Source organism: Aedes albopictus, chromosome 3 (genome assembly GCF_035046485.1).
Source record: "Aedes albopictus strain Foshan chromosome 3, AalbF5, whole genome shotgun sequence".
Taxonomy (NCBI): domain Eukaryota; kingdom Metazoa; phylum Arthropoda; class Insecta; order Diptera; family Culicidae; genus Aedes; species Aedes albopictus.
Genome location: NC_085138.1, coordinates 101,379,918 through 101,401,062, shown reverse-complemented (window position 1 = coordinate 101,401,062; position 21,145 = coordinate 101,379,918). Strand labels below are relative to the sequence as shown.

Sequence of the window (21,145 nt, the reverse complement as noted above, 5' to 3'; positions counted from 1 at the left end):
ATACACTTACCGCCATGGACATCATGTGGTGTACCATGCCTGCGTGTCCAGCATGTGCCCCACCGGCATGCCCCGCTGCTCCTTGATCCATCGTGTGATCCTGAAGACTGTGCTCCATAGAACCATGGTGGCCTTCGTGCCCGTGGTGCATCATATCGGAGTCTGTGGAGTGGTTCATGCGGTGACTGTAGTCGTGATGCTCCGAATGGTCCATGGCGAATGGCTGCAATTGAAGGCGGGGAGAAACGAACGTATGGGACTTATTAGATGTTTCTATTTGCAATAACTGCAAAGTGATAAATTTTATCCAATGAGCTGAATTAATACAGAGCGCCTGGTAAGTAGGACCCAGAGGGAGTTGAAAGAGGGCTCGTTCAGGATTGGGCTCAATATGTACAAAACAGGGACCGGCAGGGATCACTAGACCTCCATGAAAACTTAGGCTGTATCTGTAAATTTTCAGTGGAGTGGAAAATAGTATTAACAAATTTACATCGTAAAGAGGTAACTGAGAACATATTATTGTATAAATGTTATCTGTTCAAATCAAACCAAAAAAACATACATTTTGAAGTAATCTATGTATTTCCAACGATCTTAACTTGACTAGGCGCAAATATATCACCCAATAAACTTGAGGTCTAATGACCGTCAAAAGTCGAGTACATAACTTCAAAATTTCCTTTCACTTGTTTTCGTGTGTTGTTATGTGGACTGACGGAATTCTTTTCCAGGCTTGGCGGTTTTTAAAGCATGAATGTATTTCATACTCTTGCTGTCGAGATCCAGAGCAACACAATGAGGTAATACTCTTATTATTTGATATATTGAAATGCAAAAATAATGATAATAATGATATGAATGGAAGTCGAACAAATTGCATTTTTTTTAATCTATATACACAATCAGGATCATTCCCCTTAGGGCCATGCATGTCATGTTGCTTTAATGACCAACAATGGCATTGTTTGCACATTTTTTTCTACGACAATGCATAAATAAAATATAAAATATCTCCATTCCCGTCATAATGGCGCTGATATATGATACCAGTTTGCAACAATAAGCCCCGTTTCAATCGAAGCCAAGAAGTAACCGAACCACGCTTTTACCGAGCAGCACCATAGAACCCCCGCAGTAGTGTAGCAAACGCAACCCGCGACCAAGGTCACCCAGTTTTGTCGATAAATTCCTTGCTTTTGGGATTTTGCTCATTCACGAGAGACCAGACGGCTGATGGCGAGGTTGATTATTGCACATCACATGCTGCTGCCGCACGCCGCGGTCCCTCTGTGGACATTCTCAAAGTTTGTGTGCTGGTAAGCTTAACTACACTACTCTCACACAAACACGAAGGGGTTGCATTCAGTTGAATGACACAACTTGTTGAATTCCGCTCTTTTCAATTGACGTGTTGTTGTGGTCAGCCACATATACCTTGCTATGCTGAGATTTCAGTTTTTTTCTTCGATATTTACAATTAACCGGTTGATCGGATTTCATCATTTATATTAAAGTACTGCTAAGCTTATTTAAATGTTACAGTCAAGCATTGACTTCCTTGGACATAGTGTCGTCCTGCTTGTTACACGATATAGTAATGCAAAAAAGAACATTGGCAAAGAAAGCTCTTAGTTCATAACTGTGGAAGCGTAGTTCATAACTGTGGAGGTGGACCGCTCCCGAGTTAAAAAGCATTTTGACGTGGGATTTTCCATTATTACTTGAAATTTCAACGTTACCTGGCATTCACCTGCATTCACTAAAGTAGCTTAGAACCGAAAAACACTACATAAAGAGATCCTAAGTAACATTTTGATGGTCAATTAGTCTAGTAGAGGTTTTTAAAATCGTTATTTAACCTCATGCCTTCAACTTTGGTTTTATAATGGTGTTAAGAACCACTTCTAGTCTATTTGATTAAAAAAATATTAGGGATGGCTTATCGCTTTCTGAGTAAGATCGACTAAGCCACTGAGTAGAATGCTTTTAGGTCTATAAAAGCAACACATCTAGTAAAACTAGTAAATCAATCGAATGTCCGTCCGTTGGAAATAAAAATAGTAAACTTATGAAATCCGGATGTTTTCCTCGAATCGGACGTTCATTTTCCATACAAACAGTTCTGCATGCGCCACGAAGGATATTTTTGCACCACATCGCATGCACTGAGGGCGTTGATGTTCACATTGGTAAGAGCCCTATCAGGAAATAGGAAATTGGTTTGCAAGTATTGACATTGAATTCGCTGTGCGCCGCTGTAGGTAAACATACATAAAATCTACCTTTTTATACTTGGGGAAATGCGTGTCCGTCACTCAGTGTCGTCAGACAAAAAAATGATGAAAGATGTGATTAGTTCATTTCCATTCAACAAGTTTTGCAATCTGACTCTAAACAGTCATGTTTGTCTTACTTCTGGCGCAACGTTCCAAAATGATCAATCTAAATAGAGAGGCTTTTTTTTCTTTTTCGCTAATAACTTAGCCGCATTTACAGACGAATTAGTGTAGGATTTCTCGTTTGACGAATTGTTTCTCCTGGTTGGAGCGGGAATCAAACCCTCACTGCATTGTACCACTCACATCCATATTCCACACTAAATTGATTGATTGATTTGTCTTTATTAGAGAGACTTTCAGCCCTTGGCTGGTTCTCCACACTAAAGAAATTTGACTTACACAACATTTAACCGAAATATTTACAATCATATAATCTACATAAAAGACATTGTCTTAAGTTTTCAGGAATAAATAAATAAATAAATAAATAATCTTATTTTGCTACGAGTATATCTATGTTTTTGCATACACAGATCGAAAAAAGACTGTAAAATTCTGTGACATATGATGCACATTAGCGTGATTCAAAAAATCGTTTTTGCTCCACACCGCTTATTCGATTCGTAACCAGATTCTATGCCTTCTCCCAAAGTTTGAGCTCATTTGGTTGAAAATTGAGACTGCACAAGCCCTTCAAAGTTTGTATGGGAATTACTATGGAAAAACGATGTTTTTCATTCAATCGACCATAGCTTTTCCCCAAGTGCCCTAGAGGATTAGTTGACCCTTGGTACTCCTAGGCTACTCTATCAGCTACAACTTTGCCGAAGACCGCATTCAAATCGGACGCCTCATTAATTAATTATCGATTTGTATCCAACTGGACAAACTTTAACAATAGGGGGATTCACTTAACAGCGTAAACTGATTAAACTGATTAAACGTCGTGATCACCAAGGCAATCTTTGATTATTTCATTAGCAAAATCATGAAACATTTCAAATAAGCAGAAAATCATGGCTTACGCAGCAATTTAATCTGTTTAGTGAGAACCCCTAATGATTCTCCTGCTTCCCAGCAGGCAACATTGGTGCATACGGTGCCAAAGATAGCACACTGAAATCATGACTACTATGTTTCACTGCAAAATGCAGTGATGCCCATTGATTAGTTCAACCATCATGAGTAAAGATTTCGATTCTGGATAAAAATCGGTAACTAATTAATGAAGCATGCGATTTGAATGCAGTCTTCGGCAAAGTTGTAGCTGATAGAGTAACCTAGGAGTACAAAGGGTCAACTAACGCTCTAAGGCACTTGGGGAAATACTACAGTCGATTGAATGAAAAACATAGTTTTTCCATAGTAATTCCCATACAAACTTTGAAGGGCTTGTACAGTCTCAATTTTCATTCAAATGAGCTCAAATTTTGGGAGAAGGCATAGAATCTGATTACGAATCGAATAAGCGGTGTGGAGCAAAAACGATTTTTTGAACCACGCTAATGCACATGTTTGGAGCGTGGGATATCACAGAAGTTTACATGACATAACATGTAAAAGTCATAAAATATCATGTAAACTTCCATTATATGTCATGTAATTCCGCATGACTCTGAGTGTTTACATGACATATAACACAAATTTACATGATATATCATGTAAACCATCATAACACTAACTTTAGATGACTAAATTGAAGTTTACATGACGTGTAAATTTCATTATTTTTATCTGTGTAGAATTGCTGTGCCGTTTTCAAGAATCACGGAAGTTCTATGAGAAGCTCAACGAATCTCGCAAAGGCTTTGTGCCGCGAGCCGAAATGTGCCGGGATAAGGACGGAGGCCTCTTGACGGACCAAGTGAAGGCAATCGAAAGAAGGAAGCAGCACTTTGACGAACACCTGAATGGTGGGGAGCGCAGGCTCTGAAGATCAAGATAGCGGAAGAAATGACTACGTAAGCATGGTGGGTGATGGGAACCAATCAACTCCCTCGTTGAGTGAAGTTAAGGTTGCCATTCAACAGTTCAAGAACAATAAGGCAACTGGTAAGGATGGTATTGCAGCTGAACTCATCAAATTGAGCCCGGAAAAGATGACCATTTGTCTGCACCGGCTGATTGTCAGACAACGAAAACCACAAACTACCGGAGTAGTGAAAGGAATGGATAATTTGCCCTACCTACAAGAAAGGCGACAAGTTAGAGTGTGAGAACTTCCGAGCGATCATCATTATGAATGCCGCCTACAAAGGGCTGCCTCAGATCATCTTCCGTCGTCTATCACCTATAACGCATGAGTTCGTAGGAAGTTATCAAGCCGGCTTTATCGATGGCCGGTCGACAACAACGGACCAGATCTTCACCGTACGGCAAATCATCCAGAAATGCCGTGAATATCAGATCTCCACGTATCACCCGCTCACCGATTTCAAGGCGGCATACGACAGTATCAACCGCACAGAGTGGGCCATACGGAAAGCCGGGTGGGCCAGCCGGGGTACGATTTTCAACCGATCCGGCCAATTTGTTAGTTTCGCTGACAATAAGGATATCATCGCCAGAACATTTGGAATGGTAACATAGCTATTTACATGCATGAAACGCGAATCAGCGACTGGTCGGACTGGTGTTGAATACGTCAAAAACGAAGTACTTGCTGGCTAGAGTGGCTCGAAATACCTGATGTTGCCAAACTGCCGAAAAGCAACACTGCAAAGATGTGCTCACAAAAAATCTGTACAGTACAAGACGACTTGGAGCACAGAGGAAAAGGTGGACTGACCAGGTTGATGAGAGTGATTTGGCGAGTGTAGGACATATCCGAGATTGAAGGAAGCAGCCGCAAACTTAAATGTGTAGCGTATTATTGTGGACTCTTATCTGTGTAAAGATACTTAATAAATGAAATGAAATGATTTTTTGTTTTTACAGCGGACAGGTTACAATTCTCATGTAAATACCACCTCAATGTTCTGTTATGACGTCAATAAACACAACCACCAAACCGATTCAACGATGAAACGTTGCAAACATCCCGGACACAATCTGCGCACAGTCCCACCGCACCGCCAAGAATGTATGGGTACCTATCCTAAATCAGTGCGAAGCGAGCATATATTACAACTGGATGGTGCGCTTTATCACTTCAATTAGTGTCAATTGTCTTCTATAATCAAAATCCATTGAAACCGTCCAGCCGTCTGACATGCGGCGGCTATGCAACGCGTGAACTGCCTCTGTCTAGCTAGCTTGATTGTTTGAGTACGGCTGGTTTATGCAGTGCAGAGCCGTCAGTCTGGAATGAGTTCTGTAACTACTACGATAGCAAACGATGTGGCTTACTGTATACTGGCTGCTTGATTGCGGAATGCCAGATTCGGCCAGATTACGGAATCATTAGCGAATATTTGGAACATCAATTCGTAAAAGAGTTATTGCTTGTGGTAACCGTAAAAAACTGGGAAAACCACTCTTAAGCTCATTTCAGCTTAAGAAACTGTTAGTCAGTTACTATGTTTCTTGGGTGTACACGAATAAAAAATGTCAAATGGCGAATAATGCTCTCAGTTAATAGGGTAGTGGACGTATTTTGGCCCGGGCAGGTATTTTGGCCCACCCTAGGAATTTTATTATATTTATCATATAATCTACAAAATCTTGGCAAATTATTATTGGAATTTCCAATAGAAATTAACTAAAATTTTGTAGAGATTATATGATAAATGTAATAAAATTCCCAAGGTGGGCCAAAATACCTGCCCGGGCCAAAATACGCCCACTACCCAAATTATGGAAGTGCTCATAGAACACTAAGCTGAGAAACTCTGTTCCAATTGGGACATTACACGAAGAAGATGAAGAAGGTTAGTCAAATTGTCAAATAGAAAACAAACTTCCAAAGTCACAAAGGAGAACAAAATCAGAAAAATATGTGCCAAAATTTAAATAATATCTAGCTTAGTCCATTTACGAACAATTTGGATCAACCCTTCTAATGAGAAACTCTCCCTGAAACCGGTCCACTATTTGAACCTTGTCTTTAAAAATGTTTTAGATAAAGATTTTCTGAATGTCCTTGCCAAAAAAGTAAGAAAAAGCATTTAGATTTAGCTTAGCTTAGACTGACTGCACATTAGCGTGGGACACAAAAAGACATTTTACTCCTGTAAATTTTTTGAGTTCCATTTTGGTCCAATATCAACTGTGCAAAATTTCAGATCGATCGGAGAAACTATAATTTAGCGCCAGCCATTTTATGTTTTCATACGATTTAGTATGGGGAAAACCACTTTTTCAAAGAAAAATCGCCACAGGTTGCCCCTCAACCCCTAAAAATAAATCGATGAATGATATCTGTTGGAAATTTTACGAGGAATCAACCCTCCGAAGACCGCAAAGCGATCTGAGGCATGTGCAAAAAGTTATTGACTGAAAACCGAATGGCATGCAAACGCTGTTTAACATGTTAGGAATAACAATAAATAATAAAATCTCGTTATTTTATCGATCGGATGAGGCCTAATAACTTTTTCCAGAAACGTCACATCGATTTTATGTCTTCAGCGGTCTGATTCCTAGTGAAGTTTTCTACAGAAATCATTCCTCGACTTATTTTTAGGGATCTAGGTATGAAAAACTAAGAATGGCGGGCGCTAAAATATAGTTTTTCCTAACGATCTGAAATTTTGCACAGTTGATATGGGACCAAAGTGGAACTCAAAAACTATACAGGAACTTGAGTTTTTTTCATTTTTTGTATTTTCCCATATAAACCGTGTACCAGGCTACTGCACATATCTATGGTTGCTACTCCCAATTACTGACCCGAACCAATGATAGTTGCACAATGAATCAACTGTGCACGCTTCAGAGGTACCCTGAAATGGTACAATAACGGAGCTTACCATGTCCTTGCAGCCAGGGGGAAGTGCAGTGGGCAGGGAAGGGGTAAATTAGTAGCAACCTTTGTTATTTGAAAGTTGGCGTTTACCGCACGCCTCCATCAAAGGCTGCAGGAAAAGTTACTTGTTAGTAGGGAAGGTGTCGTTGTTTTTTGAGATTTTCAGCCCTAGACTGGTTTATCTCGTAATGTGTCGTTGTGTCAGGATTCACTTTGATAGGTAGTACGACCTTTTAAATCGGAATCATGCTATTCAGATCAGACCGCCGCGCTATTGCCAAACAATCAACCACCCACGTCAGGTGGTATCTTGAAAATTACTTAAAATGACGTGAAAAAAACTATTGGCCACTCAATATTTACCACAACCTGAATCGCTATTGTTCGCTTCACGCGGAAAACAAACAATTGATCACTCACAGCAGGGGTTCGCTCAACATTTACTTAATTAATGATGTAATGACTCCACTGGATAACTGGTTGCTTTTTAACTGGCTTTCGCAATTCAGGGAAACAAAACGGACAGTCCGACTCCGCCCGGCATCCCGGCACTCCACACCCGACCTTTTTCAAGGCCAAATGCAAAGCGCCGAAAGAACGTCGGACAGCGCAAAATCATCCGCCCGACTCCCCAGACAGGGATAGTCAATATTCACACACGACCCACGCACAAATAATCCTACGCGACACTCAATACCGAACATGATCAACCACGCTACAAAACTCACCCCACACAGGAGCCACGCATTCACAGCAAGGAACAATACAATGTTCTGTTAGCTATCACCTATCAGACTGACTGTACAAAAAAAAATAAACACAAGAAATAACGCGGGCGAGTTGATTTGGAATGCAATCCCAAACAGAGGTATTAAAAAAATGAAATAAAAATTCAAGTCTACTCATGATGACGAACTATACAAAGTCTATAAAAAAATATTCCAAAACTAGGCATTTAGGGTCTGGGACCATTTGGGCAGGAGCACCTATTTTGGGCACTTGCTGCTATAACTCAGTCAATTTCAAACCGATTGACTTGAATTTTTGCACATGGCTAGATACTGTGCGTATCTGATCGTGTCTCAAAAATTAAGTCAATCGGTTTGAAATTGACTGAGTTATAGCAGCAAGTGCCCAAAATAGGTGCTCCTGCCCAAACGGTCCCAGACCCTAATAATAATTAGGTGCTAATTATTAGCTATGGTCGAACCCGAGCAGAGGAGAATATCAAATTAATAACTACGAAATCACATAACCTGTTTTTATACCTTGTTTTGTTATTATTTAGTTATCAAGACATAGCTTTTCAATAACAAATTTTGTTGGACAATCTTATTTTGTTATAATTTAGCAATTGATATACGTTCACTCAGGTACATTTCAATGACATAATTTGTTGAACTACAAGTTTTGTTATTTTTGTACTATTGATCAACTTATCAACAATAGCATAACAGTAACAAGTTTTGAAATCAAAGCAACAATTCGATAATAATTACCAGTCCTTTTGTTTTGTTCCATTTTTGCATACAGTTAGGACGGAAATTTCTGAACGAATCCTCTGAAAATTCCTTAAATAATATTTGGAATAACACTTCGAAGTTCTGGAGAAACCCTTCGATAACCTGGACAAGTCTTCAAAAGAACTCCTGGCGCAATCTTCTTAGAAATTCCAAAAGTAATTCTTCTGAGCTATTATTAGAATTGTTGGCAACATCTTTTGAAAAACTCCTGCAGAATTCTTCAGAAAAAACTCCTGAATAAATTCTCAAAGAAATTTTCAGAGACATCTTAAGATGAAATTCGGGACAAATAATCACGGGAAATTCTGAAGAAATCCTTGAAGGGATTCTGTTCATATTTCTGGAGGAATTTCTAGAGGAGTCTTTGAAAATCTGTGAACGATTTCGTGGAAGAACTCTCAAAGAAATTTCTGGAAGTTATATTCTTTTACAATGATTAATTCATTCTGATCATGAATATGAATATTTTATTTTTCGATCATTTAAAGTATTGTTATTCATGTTATTGGTGGGTTTGTGAGATAAAGTAAATAACTTTATATAATAAGTATCATAATTTTTTTAGTTACGATTTTGATACCATAACAAATTTTGCTTTCCGATTATTATTAATAACATATTAATATCTAAACTTGTTTTGAAATATTTTCCAAATTCACTGTTATTAAGTTGTTATTGAAACTAATAAAACAAGTTATTAAAATGGTTTTCCAAGAACATTTTTTTGTTATATTTGTTATTTTGCCGCTTATGACAGACAAGTTTATTACATAATATGTTATGTTAATAACATGAAAATCATCGATTCTATTATTCAGTCATTTTACCCAAATAACACAGCTCCTTATGCTGTTGTTATTCCTTACTGCTCGGGAAATAATAATGGAAATAGAATCCACATAAATAGGAACAACGTGGAACGAACTCACCGGATAATCTCGTTAGGCTGGTTCTCTGTGATTGCCACTGATTGCAGCACCCAGCAGGTCCAAAATGCTATCAAAGACAAATCGAATACTCACTCCTACAAACCACTCGCTTCTCGTCGAACGAAGCACAAAGCAAAAAAAAAATAATCGGAAAAATCGTCCAGAAGAAAAGAAAGAAAATCCAGCGCACGCGAGTCCCGCAAAATTCACTTCTTTTTCGACACACACGGTCACTGTTTACTTTTCGTGCCGAATAGCAATACCACGAGGGCACCAGGGATGGGAACACTCACTTGAAAAGAGTTACACTCACTTGCTATTTTCTCAGCAAAGAAGCGTGCGATCAAAAAACGATGTGTGGACGAGATTTGCCTTGTGGTTTTGTCTACAAGTTCGCCGAATAGAGTAGAGGTCGCACACGCCTGCCAAAGTCGTGACAGAGCTGTAAAACCGACTCTCCACGAGGTGAGTGTAATTTACATTCACCTCGTGGAGAGCTGCCTCAGGGATGGGATCATTCATTTGCAATCACTTACATTCACTTGCTGTTAACTCGTTTCAGAAACATCGAATCAAAAATCAATGTATGGAGCACTTTTTCATTTTTGTTTTACCTGAAACTTTGTAGAACAATGTACTAGCGTAGCATCAACATTGAAGGCTACAGAAGGCAGCAAACGCAACTCTCCACGGCGTGAATGTAATTTACATTCACGGCGTGGAGAGTTGCCTTCACAGCTCGCTCACGACTCCGGTATACGTGTGTGACCCCTACTCTATTCGGCAAACTTGTAGACAAAACTACGAGGCAAAACTCTTCCATACATCGTTTTTTGATTGCACGCTTCTGAGCTGAGAAAACAGCAAGTGAGTGTAACTTTTTGCAAGTGAGTATTCCCATCCTTGGAGGGCACCAAGGTTGTTTTTCAGTAAGAAAATGCGTTTAGTCACTGAAATTGATGGATTCCTCGTTAATTGGAACCACAACTTTTTAGCGGACCCTTCGATTTTGAGCAATTGTTGGATCAGTTAAACTGTTATAACACGAAAATAGAATCTTTCGAGGAAGCAGGGTGGCCACTCAATTTAAGTTTTGGAATTCCCGTCTTTTTCCCGGTTTTCCCGGTACGATTTTTCAACTTTTCCCGGTTTTTCAAAATGGACGTTTTTGGAGTATGTAACACCCAACTCTCGTTTTACGTAAAAATTGGAACAATGTAAATAATCCACTCAAAAATATGCATTTAACTAGTAAATACAATAATGGTTTCTTTTTTTTGCTTGTTTATTTATTCGCGTTCACGATTACAGTTGAAAATAATTAAATTGTTTTAGCACTGTCTTGCAACAACGTTCTAAATTAAGATAAGAATAAAGATTGTTTAAGCTTTTCTTCTACGTGAATTCTAAATTGTTTTTCACACTGCAATGAAGAAGTATTGTACCTTCTCCATCTTTTAAGAATGATCACCAACCAATGATTATAAAATATCTCAGTCAATGTTAGGTCACGCCACAAAAGCTCAGCTTATTGAACACAGCTTGATTTCCTCTAATTTCTCCCTAATGCGGGGATAAAAAAAAAGTTTAGCTAAAACCAAGTGTAATTTTGAACAAATATGTTTTACTAAATTGCAGAAAATTATTCTTATAGCAAATTTTACATCAATCAGTTTACATCAGATGCGGAGTATCTCGAGTAATATGCAATCAAACGAATCGATTTTAGGATCTTACAAAGTGACAGTGTGAGTAAAGTACTTTCCACGTACATACTGTAGCTCCCAATACCAATATTTTTTTTCTGTTGGAAGAGGTTGGAAGTATATCAAAGAAAAGGTTTTGTAAATAAGGTCCTGTTGAAGATTAGGTGAATATTTTCGTGGCATCGTAAAGTGAACGTTGAACAGAAAAACCTGGCTGGTACTTACGCTGCTTCTGAATTCTTAAATTTTACTTTAACAGCATTTTGGAAATTTAAGTCTTCAATCGAGCCGAAATAAATTTGTCCAATTTAAAATATCGATTCTAATCACAGAAATCTGAAATAAAATTTGGACTAAAGACGTAGTCATGTGCTTTTTTCCAGGAATATATGAACATGAAATATTAATCTTTTATTTCTTATGATTTTGAATAGCCAAAAAAAGCGTACCCGAATTTGGATTTTTTGATGATCGTTCCACTATTTAAACAAGTAGTTAGTAGTTAACCCAAAACTATTGGGGTTACAATAAAACTAATGAAAACTATTACATCTAATTCCGTCTGTCTTAAGGTAGTCGAAAATGTTAAATACATATTATGATCGAAAGACACAATTCTTTCTCTTCAAATTCACTTTCAATATTTATTTAACCCTCTACTTCCCATGATTGCTCTAGACCATCATCGATGTTCGACGAACTCGAAACAAATGGAATTAAATAAATATGATGCAATAGTTTTTACAATACAAAACTCATCAGGTAAACCCAACTAGCAACACACGCGTTAATAGTAGAACTATTGATAAACAATGAAACAACTAATGATTTTCTACTGTAAAACTTTTTCGTTGATTTCGAAAACTTTGACCAATTTAGAATAAGTTTTGAGCACTTTTTTTGAAAACGCTTTCTTGACATAGAAATAGTCGTTCAGAATCGTGGGAAGGAAAGGGTTAATCCTTTATGAAATTGTTTATGTTTGAAATGATGCTGAAGTTCTAAATTTATTCACAAATTCGATAATGAATTAATAAAATTACCGAAAAAAGGCAAAGTTGTACAGGATATAAACCGATAATTTGAATCTTGCTTGCTAATACAGATTATCGATAAGTTTTATAAAATTCAAATATGTTCACCAAATTTCTCTCAATAATAATTTTCCCGGTAATCATCTCAAATTCCCGGCTTTTTCCCGCTTTTTTCCCGGTCGTTCTGGATTCCCGTCTTTTTCCCGGTTTTCCCGTTTTTCCCGGTTCGGTGGCCACCCTGGAAGAGCTACTACTCTTAAAAAGTTGGGTCGGCCATATTGTGTAACTGGATGATTTTCTTACTTTTTTGGCACGGACTTTCGGAAAATATCATCTAAAACATTTTTAAAGACAAGGTGTAGATAGTGGGCCGGACTCAGCGAGAGTTACTCATTAGAAGGGTAGATCCAAATTAATCGTAAATGGGCTTAGCTGGATATTATTTAAATTTTAAATAAAGTTTTGAACAGAAATTTGCTAAAATTATTATTATTAGGAACACAAAATTATATCGAAAACGTGTTGGTAGTATAAAATGCCCCTTCATTGATAAAAATGCATTCCCTTTTTATCAAAAAATCCTGTTACATAACCGAAAATCGAAGACTATGACACCATTCGATAGGTGTGAGCAAAACAAACACTCGTTATCAAGTGAATATGCGGTTTGCAACCACGACTTCGACGTTCGTTGGTGTCGAACTGAGTAGAGCGGTATGTGCAAAACTATGCAGCACTACGAACGGCGCGTGGGAGTGGTAAAATCATGCATTCTCATATCTAACACTATCGGAAAACCACACTGTTAGTGGTCAAATTGTGACGAAGCCGTGTCGGGGCTGTTTGTAGATAGAAATATGTAATTGCAACTGAAACAATTAATAATATTGAATACACACTCAGCCAAATAAAACTAAGCTTTTCATAACGCTTACCTTATGAAACGGCCTTTAAATAATTCTTAATTCTATTAGAATGAATTTCATAAGGTCACTTTATGACGCAGAATCGACTCACAGCTCAAGCGTCGATAGCATGTGAGTTGAACACGGTGTCAATGTTGTTAGGCCGAACGCCACTTAAAAAAAATCACAGGCTTCGGTAATATTTTACCGGAATCTCAACCGTTAAGATTTGTTTACCGAAAAAAAAAGTTGGAAAGATTTACCGAACTTCGTTAGAATTTGATAGATAAACGAAAATGTTTTACCGAAATTTTGTAATTTTTTACAGAATTACGGTAAAAATCCATTACCGAACGCTCAGCAGTTGAGATTTCGGTAAAAATTACCGAACGCGATTAGCTGTGAGTTTTACCATTAAGGGATTAGTTGACGTTGAAACTGTGAATATTTTATGACAGAGATTTTTCCTTCTTTGAATCATAGGCTGTTCTTTCGAGTTATACTGATATAGGAAGCAGTGGCATGATTGTTTAAGTTCATTATTTCTTTCGGCCAAATGGTGTTCGGCCGAAAAACCCCTAACGTTTCGATCCTCTTCCTCAGGGCTCGATCTTAATAAATTTGTGATAAATTGTATATTACACACTATCGTTTGTCTGGCTTTTGTTCGATACAACACTACACTTTTCTCGTTCATCATCAGCACCCTAGTAGGATGTTGGGTGGGTGGTACGAAATGGAAAAACTCGAAGCAAGAAATCAGCGAAACGGCTGTTATCAATCGCCGTTCGGGTTTTATGTACTGTGAACATACGATCGTGTGTAAAATACGATTATCACAAGGTGATTAAGATGGAGCCCTGAGGAAAATCGCAAGCAAAGGATCGAAACGTTGGCAAAGATATAAAATTATCAACGCTTCTTCCGTGACTGAAAGCCGAAAAACTAACATAGTTATCAAAATTTCCAGCGGAATCATTCCAAAAGCCATACACCCATACTTAACAGTTAGAGTAAGGTGGGGCAAGAAGTTTTTAAGCTCAGTTCAAATTATTTCTTTCGGGTGTCAAGGTTGTTCGAAACCTTTTTGAATAAAACACATTCTACGCGTTACGTTTTGCGTGAGAATCAAACTTTTGATCCCAAAAACGGTTTTGTTGTTAAATACATGCCAAACAGTATATCAAACGATCAGATTTCAATAGAAGATTCAATTCATGCTTTATAAATGAAAATTTGAATTTTTACTTCAAGAAAAATCAAGAAGTAGGGCGTAACGGGACACCATTGCAAAAAATGACAAATTTTGACTGAACGCCAATAAATTTGCTACTTTCTCGAAACAGTTTTCAATGTTTCAAGTACAATTAGAATGACATAAGTAATTATTTCCATTTTGGTGCAAAATTAATCAAAATCAACACGATCACTGAAGTATCGGTCAATGAAGTTCATAAACTGAGGTGTAGAAGTGCGTGGAATGTATCATAAGAGTCTTTCGCACCAAACATGAAAATTGATCAATATTTCGAAAAGTTATGACTAAATGTTGGATTTTGATCCAAACATTATATTTTGCGATTGTCTTTCCAACACATGGATTGGAATTATACATTATTTCGAATTTGGTTTTTTGTTTGGGATGTATAACTTTTGGCAAAATAGATTTGAAAATCATAGTTTACACATACTCGGAGGTTCGAAATTTGGGGAAAGAGTTCGAGTCATGTGGCAACTTCTCATAAAAACCTAAAATTCTTCATAATGTACATATCTATATATACAAAAATGAATTTCTGTCTGACCGCTATGGGTTCGGAAACTACTGAACCGATTGGTGTGAAATTTTGTATGTGGGTGCTGTTCGGACCGGGGAAGGTTCTTAACTTGGTGTGAGACCTCGCCGGTCTTTGGAACGGGGGGCTCCCATACGGATGGAGTTGCGGGGGACTTCTCCAGGGAGCTGTATGACAAAAACACAGTAGGCAGGCAGTACGACGTTTGCCGGGACAGCTAGTCTATATATATAAAAATGAGTTTGAAGTTTCTTTGAGGCAACAAAACTCAAAAACGGATGAACCGATGAGCATGATTCTTGCACGGTTCGGTTCGTATTGGTGGTGGCTGTGTTTATATGTACAAAAAGTTACGAAAATCAACTGGAAAAGTAAGAAAATATAAATAGTACTGATTTTTCATGAGCTGAGAAGGAAATCAACACGATCAAAATAAAACCAATCTAGAGTGCGGTGATGTTATGAGCTCAACAGCAGTCAAACCACCACAGCTTGGCAAGACAACAACGTTTGCCGGGACAGCTAGTTATCTATAAAATGAAGAAACTAGTGTGATCGTTCGATCAGAGTTGAAAAATTTGCAGTTTTATCTGAATTTGGCGAAAATTCGGTGTATTCAATCCTAATTTGGGTAAAATCCAGATCGAACTTTAAAGTGTATTCCACATCCAACATCAAATGTTCATTGAGGGGCCCAGAAGCAAAGGGGTGTAAGTGAGCATTTTGTCGATTTTGAGCTTAGCATATCAAAAAATTCTTCAGATTTCAAGCTTTCAGGAACTCTTAAGATTTTTTTTTACGATAAATGGAAAATACAATACAATAAAGCGAAGAAAATTGGGTCGATTTTTAGACTCCATACATTTTGTATAAGATGAAAAATTGGTAAAAAACTTTAAACCTCATTTACTCAAAAGTGAGGTTTTGTCACTTACACCCCTCTGCTTCTAACCCCCTCAATTGGTTTCAGGTATTCCTATTACTAAAGTGTCAATATATTGTGTTACGGATAGCAAAAGCAAAGCAAAGCAAAGATAACCGTACACATCGTAGTTGCTACTCCGTGATTGCCCAGAACAATCGAAACTGCACAAAGATCCGATGAATGGTGCTTGGGACTAGCTACACACTCTTATGTGCACAATTCGAGTGTTCAATATTTGAAAGTCAATAACGGCGCCAGCCACGTCCTTACGGTCATCGGGAAAGGGGAAGGAATGTTAGTTCGACAACCGTTGTTACTAGAAACCGTGGAATCCACAGCATCTTCACAGTTGTCTCGGAAAGGAGTATTTGTTAGTAGGTGGTCACCTTTGGTAGGTGATATGATCCACTGTACACCACACGGTCTTCATCCCGATTATGATTTATTTGGTCGCGATAGTAAAGGTAATGCACATACGTCAACGATCGTTCTATATTAAACGCGTCACCGCATTGATCGTTTACACAACCGTGAAAACCGATTTTCCCACGAAAGTTATCGCGCGCTTCTGATTTCGCATTCAATAGGACAGATCGGTGTAGTACTAGATTTGTAGTAATGAGCTGAATTTAAGTATGGTGAGAAGGTAAATTCTCCGTTTCTGCAATAAAATGGTGCAAAAAGCGTGGGTATTATGATTCCTTGCCTAATTTGATGCTGTTTGAGCAAAACTTTGGGCAACAATCTTGTTCTTTTCTCTATTTCTTGCAACATAAACAACATAGTTATCCAAAGTTTTGCTCAAACAGCATCAAATTAGGCAAGAAATCATAATACCCACGCTTTTTGCACCATTATATTGCAGAAACGGAGAATTTACCTTCTCACCATACTAAAATTCAGCTCATTACTACAAATCTAGTACTACACCGAACGTGCCCCATATTCGCGTCCCCATCTCCCTACCGAGACAACCGACCGACTCACGGAAATAGTCGCGCGTTTCCCACAGTATTGAACTTAGAGTATACGGAGAATAAACTTTCAGGCTTAGATAGCTATTTTCGAATTATGTGTTTTACTAAGAGTAGTCCCATGTGCTACCTGTGATCGACAGCCGTTGAGGTGATTAAGCCAATTATTTTAAATTTGCTCAATGATTGTTGTGAACTGCAATCACTTTCTTCTAACATTGTTATCGCTTCAATATTAGGCCAGCACCAGAGCTACAAGATTAATTTGCAGATATTACAGACTCCAGGAGTCCTCATGAAAACGCATTGGCGAAATTACCCCAACTTCTTCCAGTATGTAAAGAAAAAAACTCGGAATGATCTCACCCAGTTCCATGTCATCGGATGACCGCAGCCACTCCTTGACTCGTCCAATTTTCTGCAATACTGTTTGCTACCAAGTGTGCCTCCATTTTTATCACTTCACGAGGAAGGACAATGTGCACCTGCTCCAAACACGTGTCACTTTTCACTTTTTCCGTCGAACAATGCAACGCGACCGAGATTTTCATCGCAACTGCCACGCGTCACTTCTCGTTTTTTTCCGCTGAACAATGCAACCCGATCAAGATCCCCATCGCAACTGCCCCCAACACGCATCATTTTTCACTTTTTCCTTCGAACAATGCCACCCGATCGAGATCCCCATCGCAACTCTATTGTGTTACGGATAGCAAAATTCGATAAACACTAGATTCGAGCTTTTGCCCCAGCGGTGGGGCAAGAGTTTGAATTAGACAACGTGCTGTAACTCAAAATTGAAAAGACATTTGAAGTAACTTTGTTCAGCACAGTTTTAGCTCATGGATGGTAGAATCACACCACGGTATTTTTTTTTAATCTACTCCAGTTTTCAACTTTCGAACTTTTGCCCCACCTTACTATATGGCTAGAATAATTAAGGTATTTTTATTATTGCCGTTAGTTTATTTCGCTCAGTGTATGTAATGTCACCGCTTCCGATATTTAGGCCCCCATAGACTGTAGACCAGTTATCCTTAATAGGGAGTGGCACCTTTTGGGGCAAAGGAACCTATTTAGGGTACTTCCAAATATAACTCAGTCAGATATGTACAGCATCTAACCGTGAACAAAAAGTCAATTTGTGTAAAATTAACTGAGTTACAGTGGAAAGTGTTCAAATAATCCAACACCCTTTATGTAGAACCGCTATGCTTCGCATGAATAAAGCCACAACATTCCATCCAAACGGGATGTATTAATTACATTCAGGTTATTTCGTGGGCACGAGATATATTTTGTTTTGTTTGTATAGCCTAACCTTGATTTGGTTATCCTCAATATCAATGTTTGTAACAATCAGACCTATTTATGCGAGCCCGACTCGAATCCATATGGTCGCGTAAAGGTATTTTGATAAAATATTATTAAGGCTGAATCGAAACCCACGCTTGTGTACCAAAATGTGTCGCTAATTTATGTTTCCGCTTCATTTCATCTCATATTATTTCAATTTCAGAGCCATTCAACCCAATATTTTCTGATTCCAATCACATCGTTCTGAAAATCGAAACAAAAACAGAAACAAAAAACGAAGAAATGCAATCATACCGTTATCGTTGCCACCTGGTTCTCCTTCAAACCACGCCGCGATATCCTTACACTTTACAACGACACACCACAACACTCCGTAGAAACAACAAACTTGACCTTGCCCAACAAACCGACCCGCGCGAGCTGACACCGGAAAGAGCAAGCGCGACCGTTAGCACCGATAGCATACAACAAACTGATCTCGATTGATGCTATCGACGAGGGAGGACTATACAGTGTGTGATAGGACATGCGCGCAACATCGTTGTATGCTGTCGACTCGATGCAACAGTTACAAACATAGAGAAGCAACATTCATCGACCGACATGCATGTCCTGTCGACTCGTTGGACACGTTTTTTGCATGGTTTTGTCGCTTTGCCAGAGCGTGATTTATTGCCATTACTACGACCGAGTATCGTACCTAGTTTGTTTTGTTTCGCAGATAAGCAGTAGTAAAATGAAAACAAACTTCGTTTTCCGCGGAATGCATCAAGTACCTGAAAACAACAACGCGGCGAAGCATGTGACAATACATCGCATCGTCTGACTGAACAGTGGCGGTCAAAAATCATTTTGACAAAAAGTGTGACCATCAGACTCTAAATACAGGGTGCGTGGTGCGGTAATTTTGCACTACCCTTCAAACAGTAATGTTTCATCAACGCATTGCGATTAAAATATAAATCCCACAACATCAAATGTACCAGATTTCAAGTCTGCCGTGTGCAGCATGGTTGTCCCATGTTAATTTTCGGCGATTTTGACTTTTTATCGCTATATAATTTTACTTATATTTTCAGAAACCGCTCTCGGTTAGTATACTTAAAAAGCTGTTTTTATAAATGATGATGAGTAAGGAATAAGAAGTGAGCAATGAAGAGTGAGAAGTAAACGGTGTAGAATGTGGAGTGAGTATGAGTAGTGAAGCTTGAGGAGTTTGAGTAAGCTGTGAGGAGTAACCAGTGAAGAGTGTGGCGCAGTGAAGAGTGAGAAGTGAGGAGGGAAGAGTGAATCGTTTTGAGTGACCAGTGCACAATGGTCCGAATCAACGTTTTAGCAGGAAATAACTTTCTATCTCTGTTATCGATATTTCGAGGCACTTAGTGTCTTCAGAGATGTTGTTTGCAATGTTGCGCGTTCACAGTTGTCAGCAGGAGTAAATCCATTTCATTTTGTATGGCGAAAAGCAGAAATTTTGGAATACTAAAAATGAGAGTAAAACTTTTGTTTCAATCCAATTTCTTATGGAATTCTAGAAAGATTATATGAAAATTCCTCCAGAATATTGAAGTTCATATCAGTATTAAGAGAGATGCAATGGCGTTCATAAGGCGCCGTACACAAATTACGTAACGCTCTAGGAGGAGGGTGGGAGTATGGTCGAGCGTTAAGGTCCATACAAAAAAATTAGGATTTTCATACAAAAAAACGTTACGGAGGGGGGGGGGTCTATCCCAATTTTAGCGTTCCGTAATAAATGGATGCTGCCTAAAACAAGGTTCTACGATGGGCCCTAATGATGCTTCTATGATGTACCACCAGAGCTTGCTGAAATCTTACGAAAACTCGTATAATTTTGATTGAAGTTACTCGAAGCTCTTGTTAAAATGTACCAGTTATCGCCATAGTGGTTTCCTATTTGGCCATAGTGGAAATTTAGAAAGTTTTCAAGTTGTGACCTATTATGAAAGTGTTAGTAGCAAGAATTTGAATGTATCTTGTCATTAAAACTCTTAAAATGATACAAAATTTTGAATTATCTTAAATAACCACTATGGCCAAATAGGGAACTACTATGGCGATAACTGGTACACTCAGCCTATTTATTTACAGTTCTCAAAATTTTACAAAAAACTTTCATATTGACATAATCTTATTCTTCACGCAATCTGTTAAATTCTCGCGTTACATTTGAAAAGGGCCTATCCCTAGAACGTAAACATTGAGAAAAATCGATGCGAACATTTTCCATCACATTTTCTATTCGTATTTCACAGTTTAAGAATGTTTCAACATGCTTTCCGTTCTAATGACACAAGATTAGAGGGCCCATATAGCCGAGGCGGTAAACGCACGGGTATTCAGCATGACCATGCTGAGGGTGACGGGTTCGATTCCCGGTCGATCCAGGATCTTTTCGTAAAGGAAATTTCCTTGACTTCCTTGGGCATAGAGTATCTTCGTGCCTGCCACACGATATACACACACATGCAAAATGGTCATTGGCAGAGGAAGCTCTCAGTTAATAACTGTGGAAGTGCTCATAGAACACTAAGCTGAGAAGCAGGCTTTGTCCCAGTGAGGACGTTACGCCAAGAAGAAGAAGAAGAAGAAGACACAAGATTGAATGTATCTGTGCATCAATAATCAAGATTGCATTAAAAATTATCAAAAAAGATTGAAAAATTATAGATAAACATGTTAAGCTAATTTGGAAAGTTTCACCCCGTGTAAGCCTTATTGTCAGTCTTTCTAAAATTTTCTTAGCGTGGGTTGGCCGTGTTGTTGTCCGTTGTTGACATCGAATCAAGGCTCGGCCCATTTTGAGAGAGAGAATTCTCTCTCTCGG

General features: G+C 38.4%; 1 protein-coding gene across 12 annotated transcripts in view; it reads right to left on the bottom strand.

Moving 5' to 3' along the window:
• LOC109410825 (high affinity copper uptake protein 1) overlaps window positions 1-21,145 on the bottom strand; it is a 127,479-nt gene that overhangs the window by 45,586 nt on the left and 60,748 nt on the right. For 10 of the 12 annotated variants that reach the window (XM_062859024.1, XM_062859027.1, XM_062859029.1 and 7 more), the window contains one exon: window positions 11-223. In XM_062859024.1, the coding sequence (XP_062715008.1) occupies window positions 11-214 (204 nt within the window). In that variant the 5' untranslated portion in view covers window positions 215-223. Of the gene's footprint in view, window positions 1-10; window positions 224-18,591; window positions 18,749-21,145 lie in introns of those variants that run through there. The other 2 variants (XM_062859025.1, XM_062859034.1) reach the window with 1 other exon arrangement.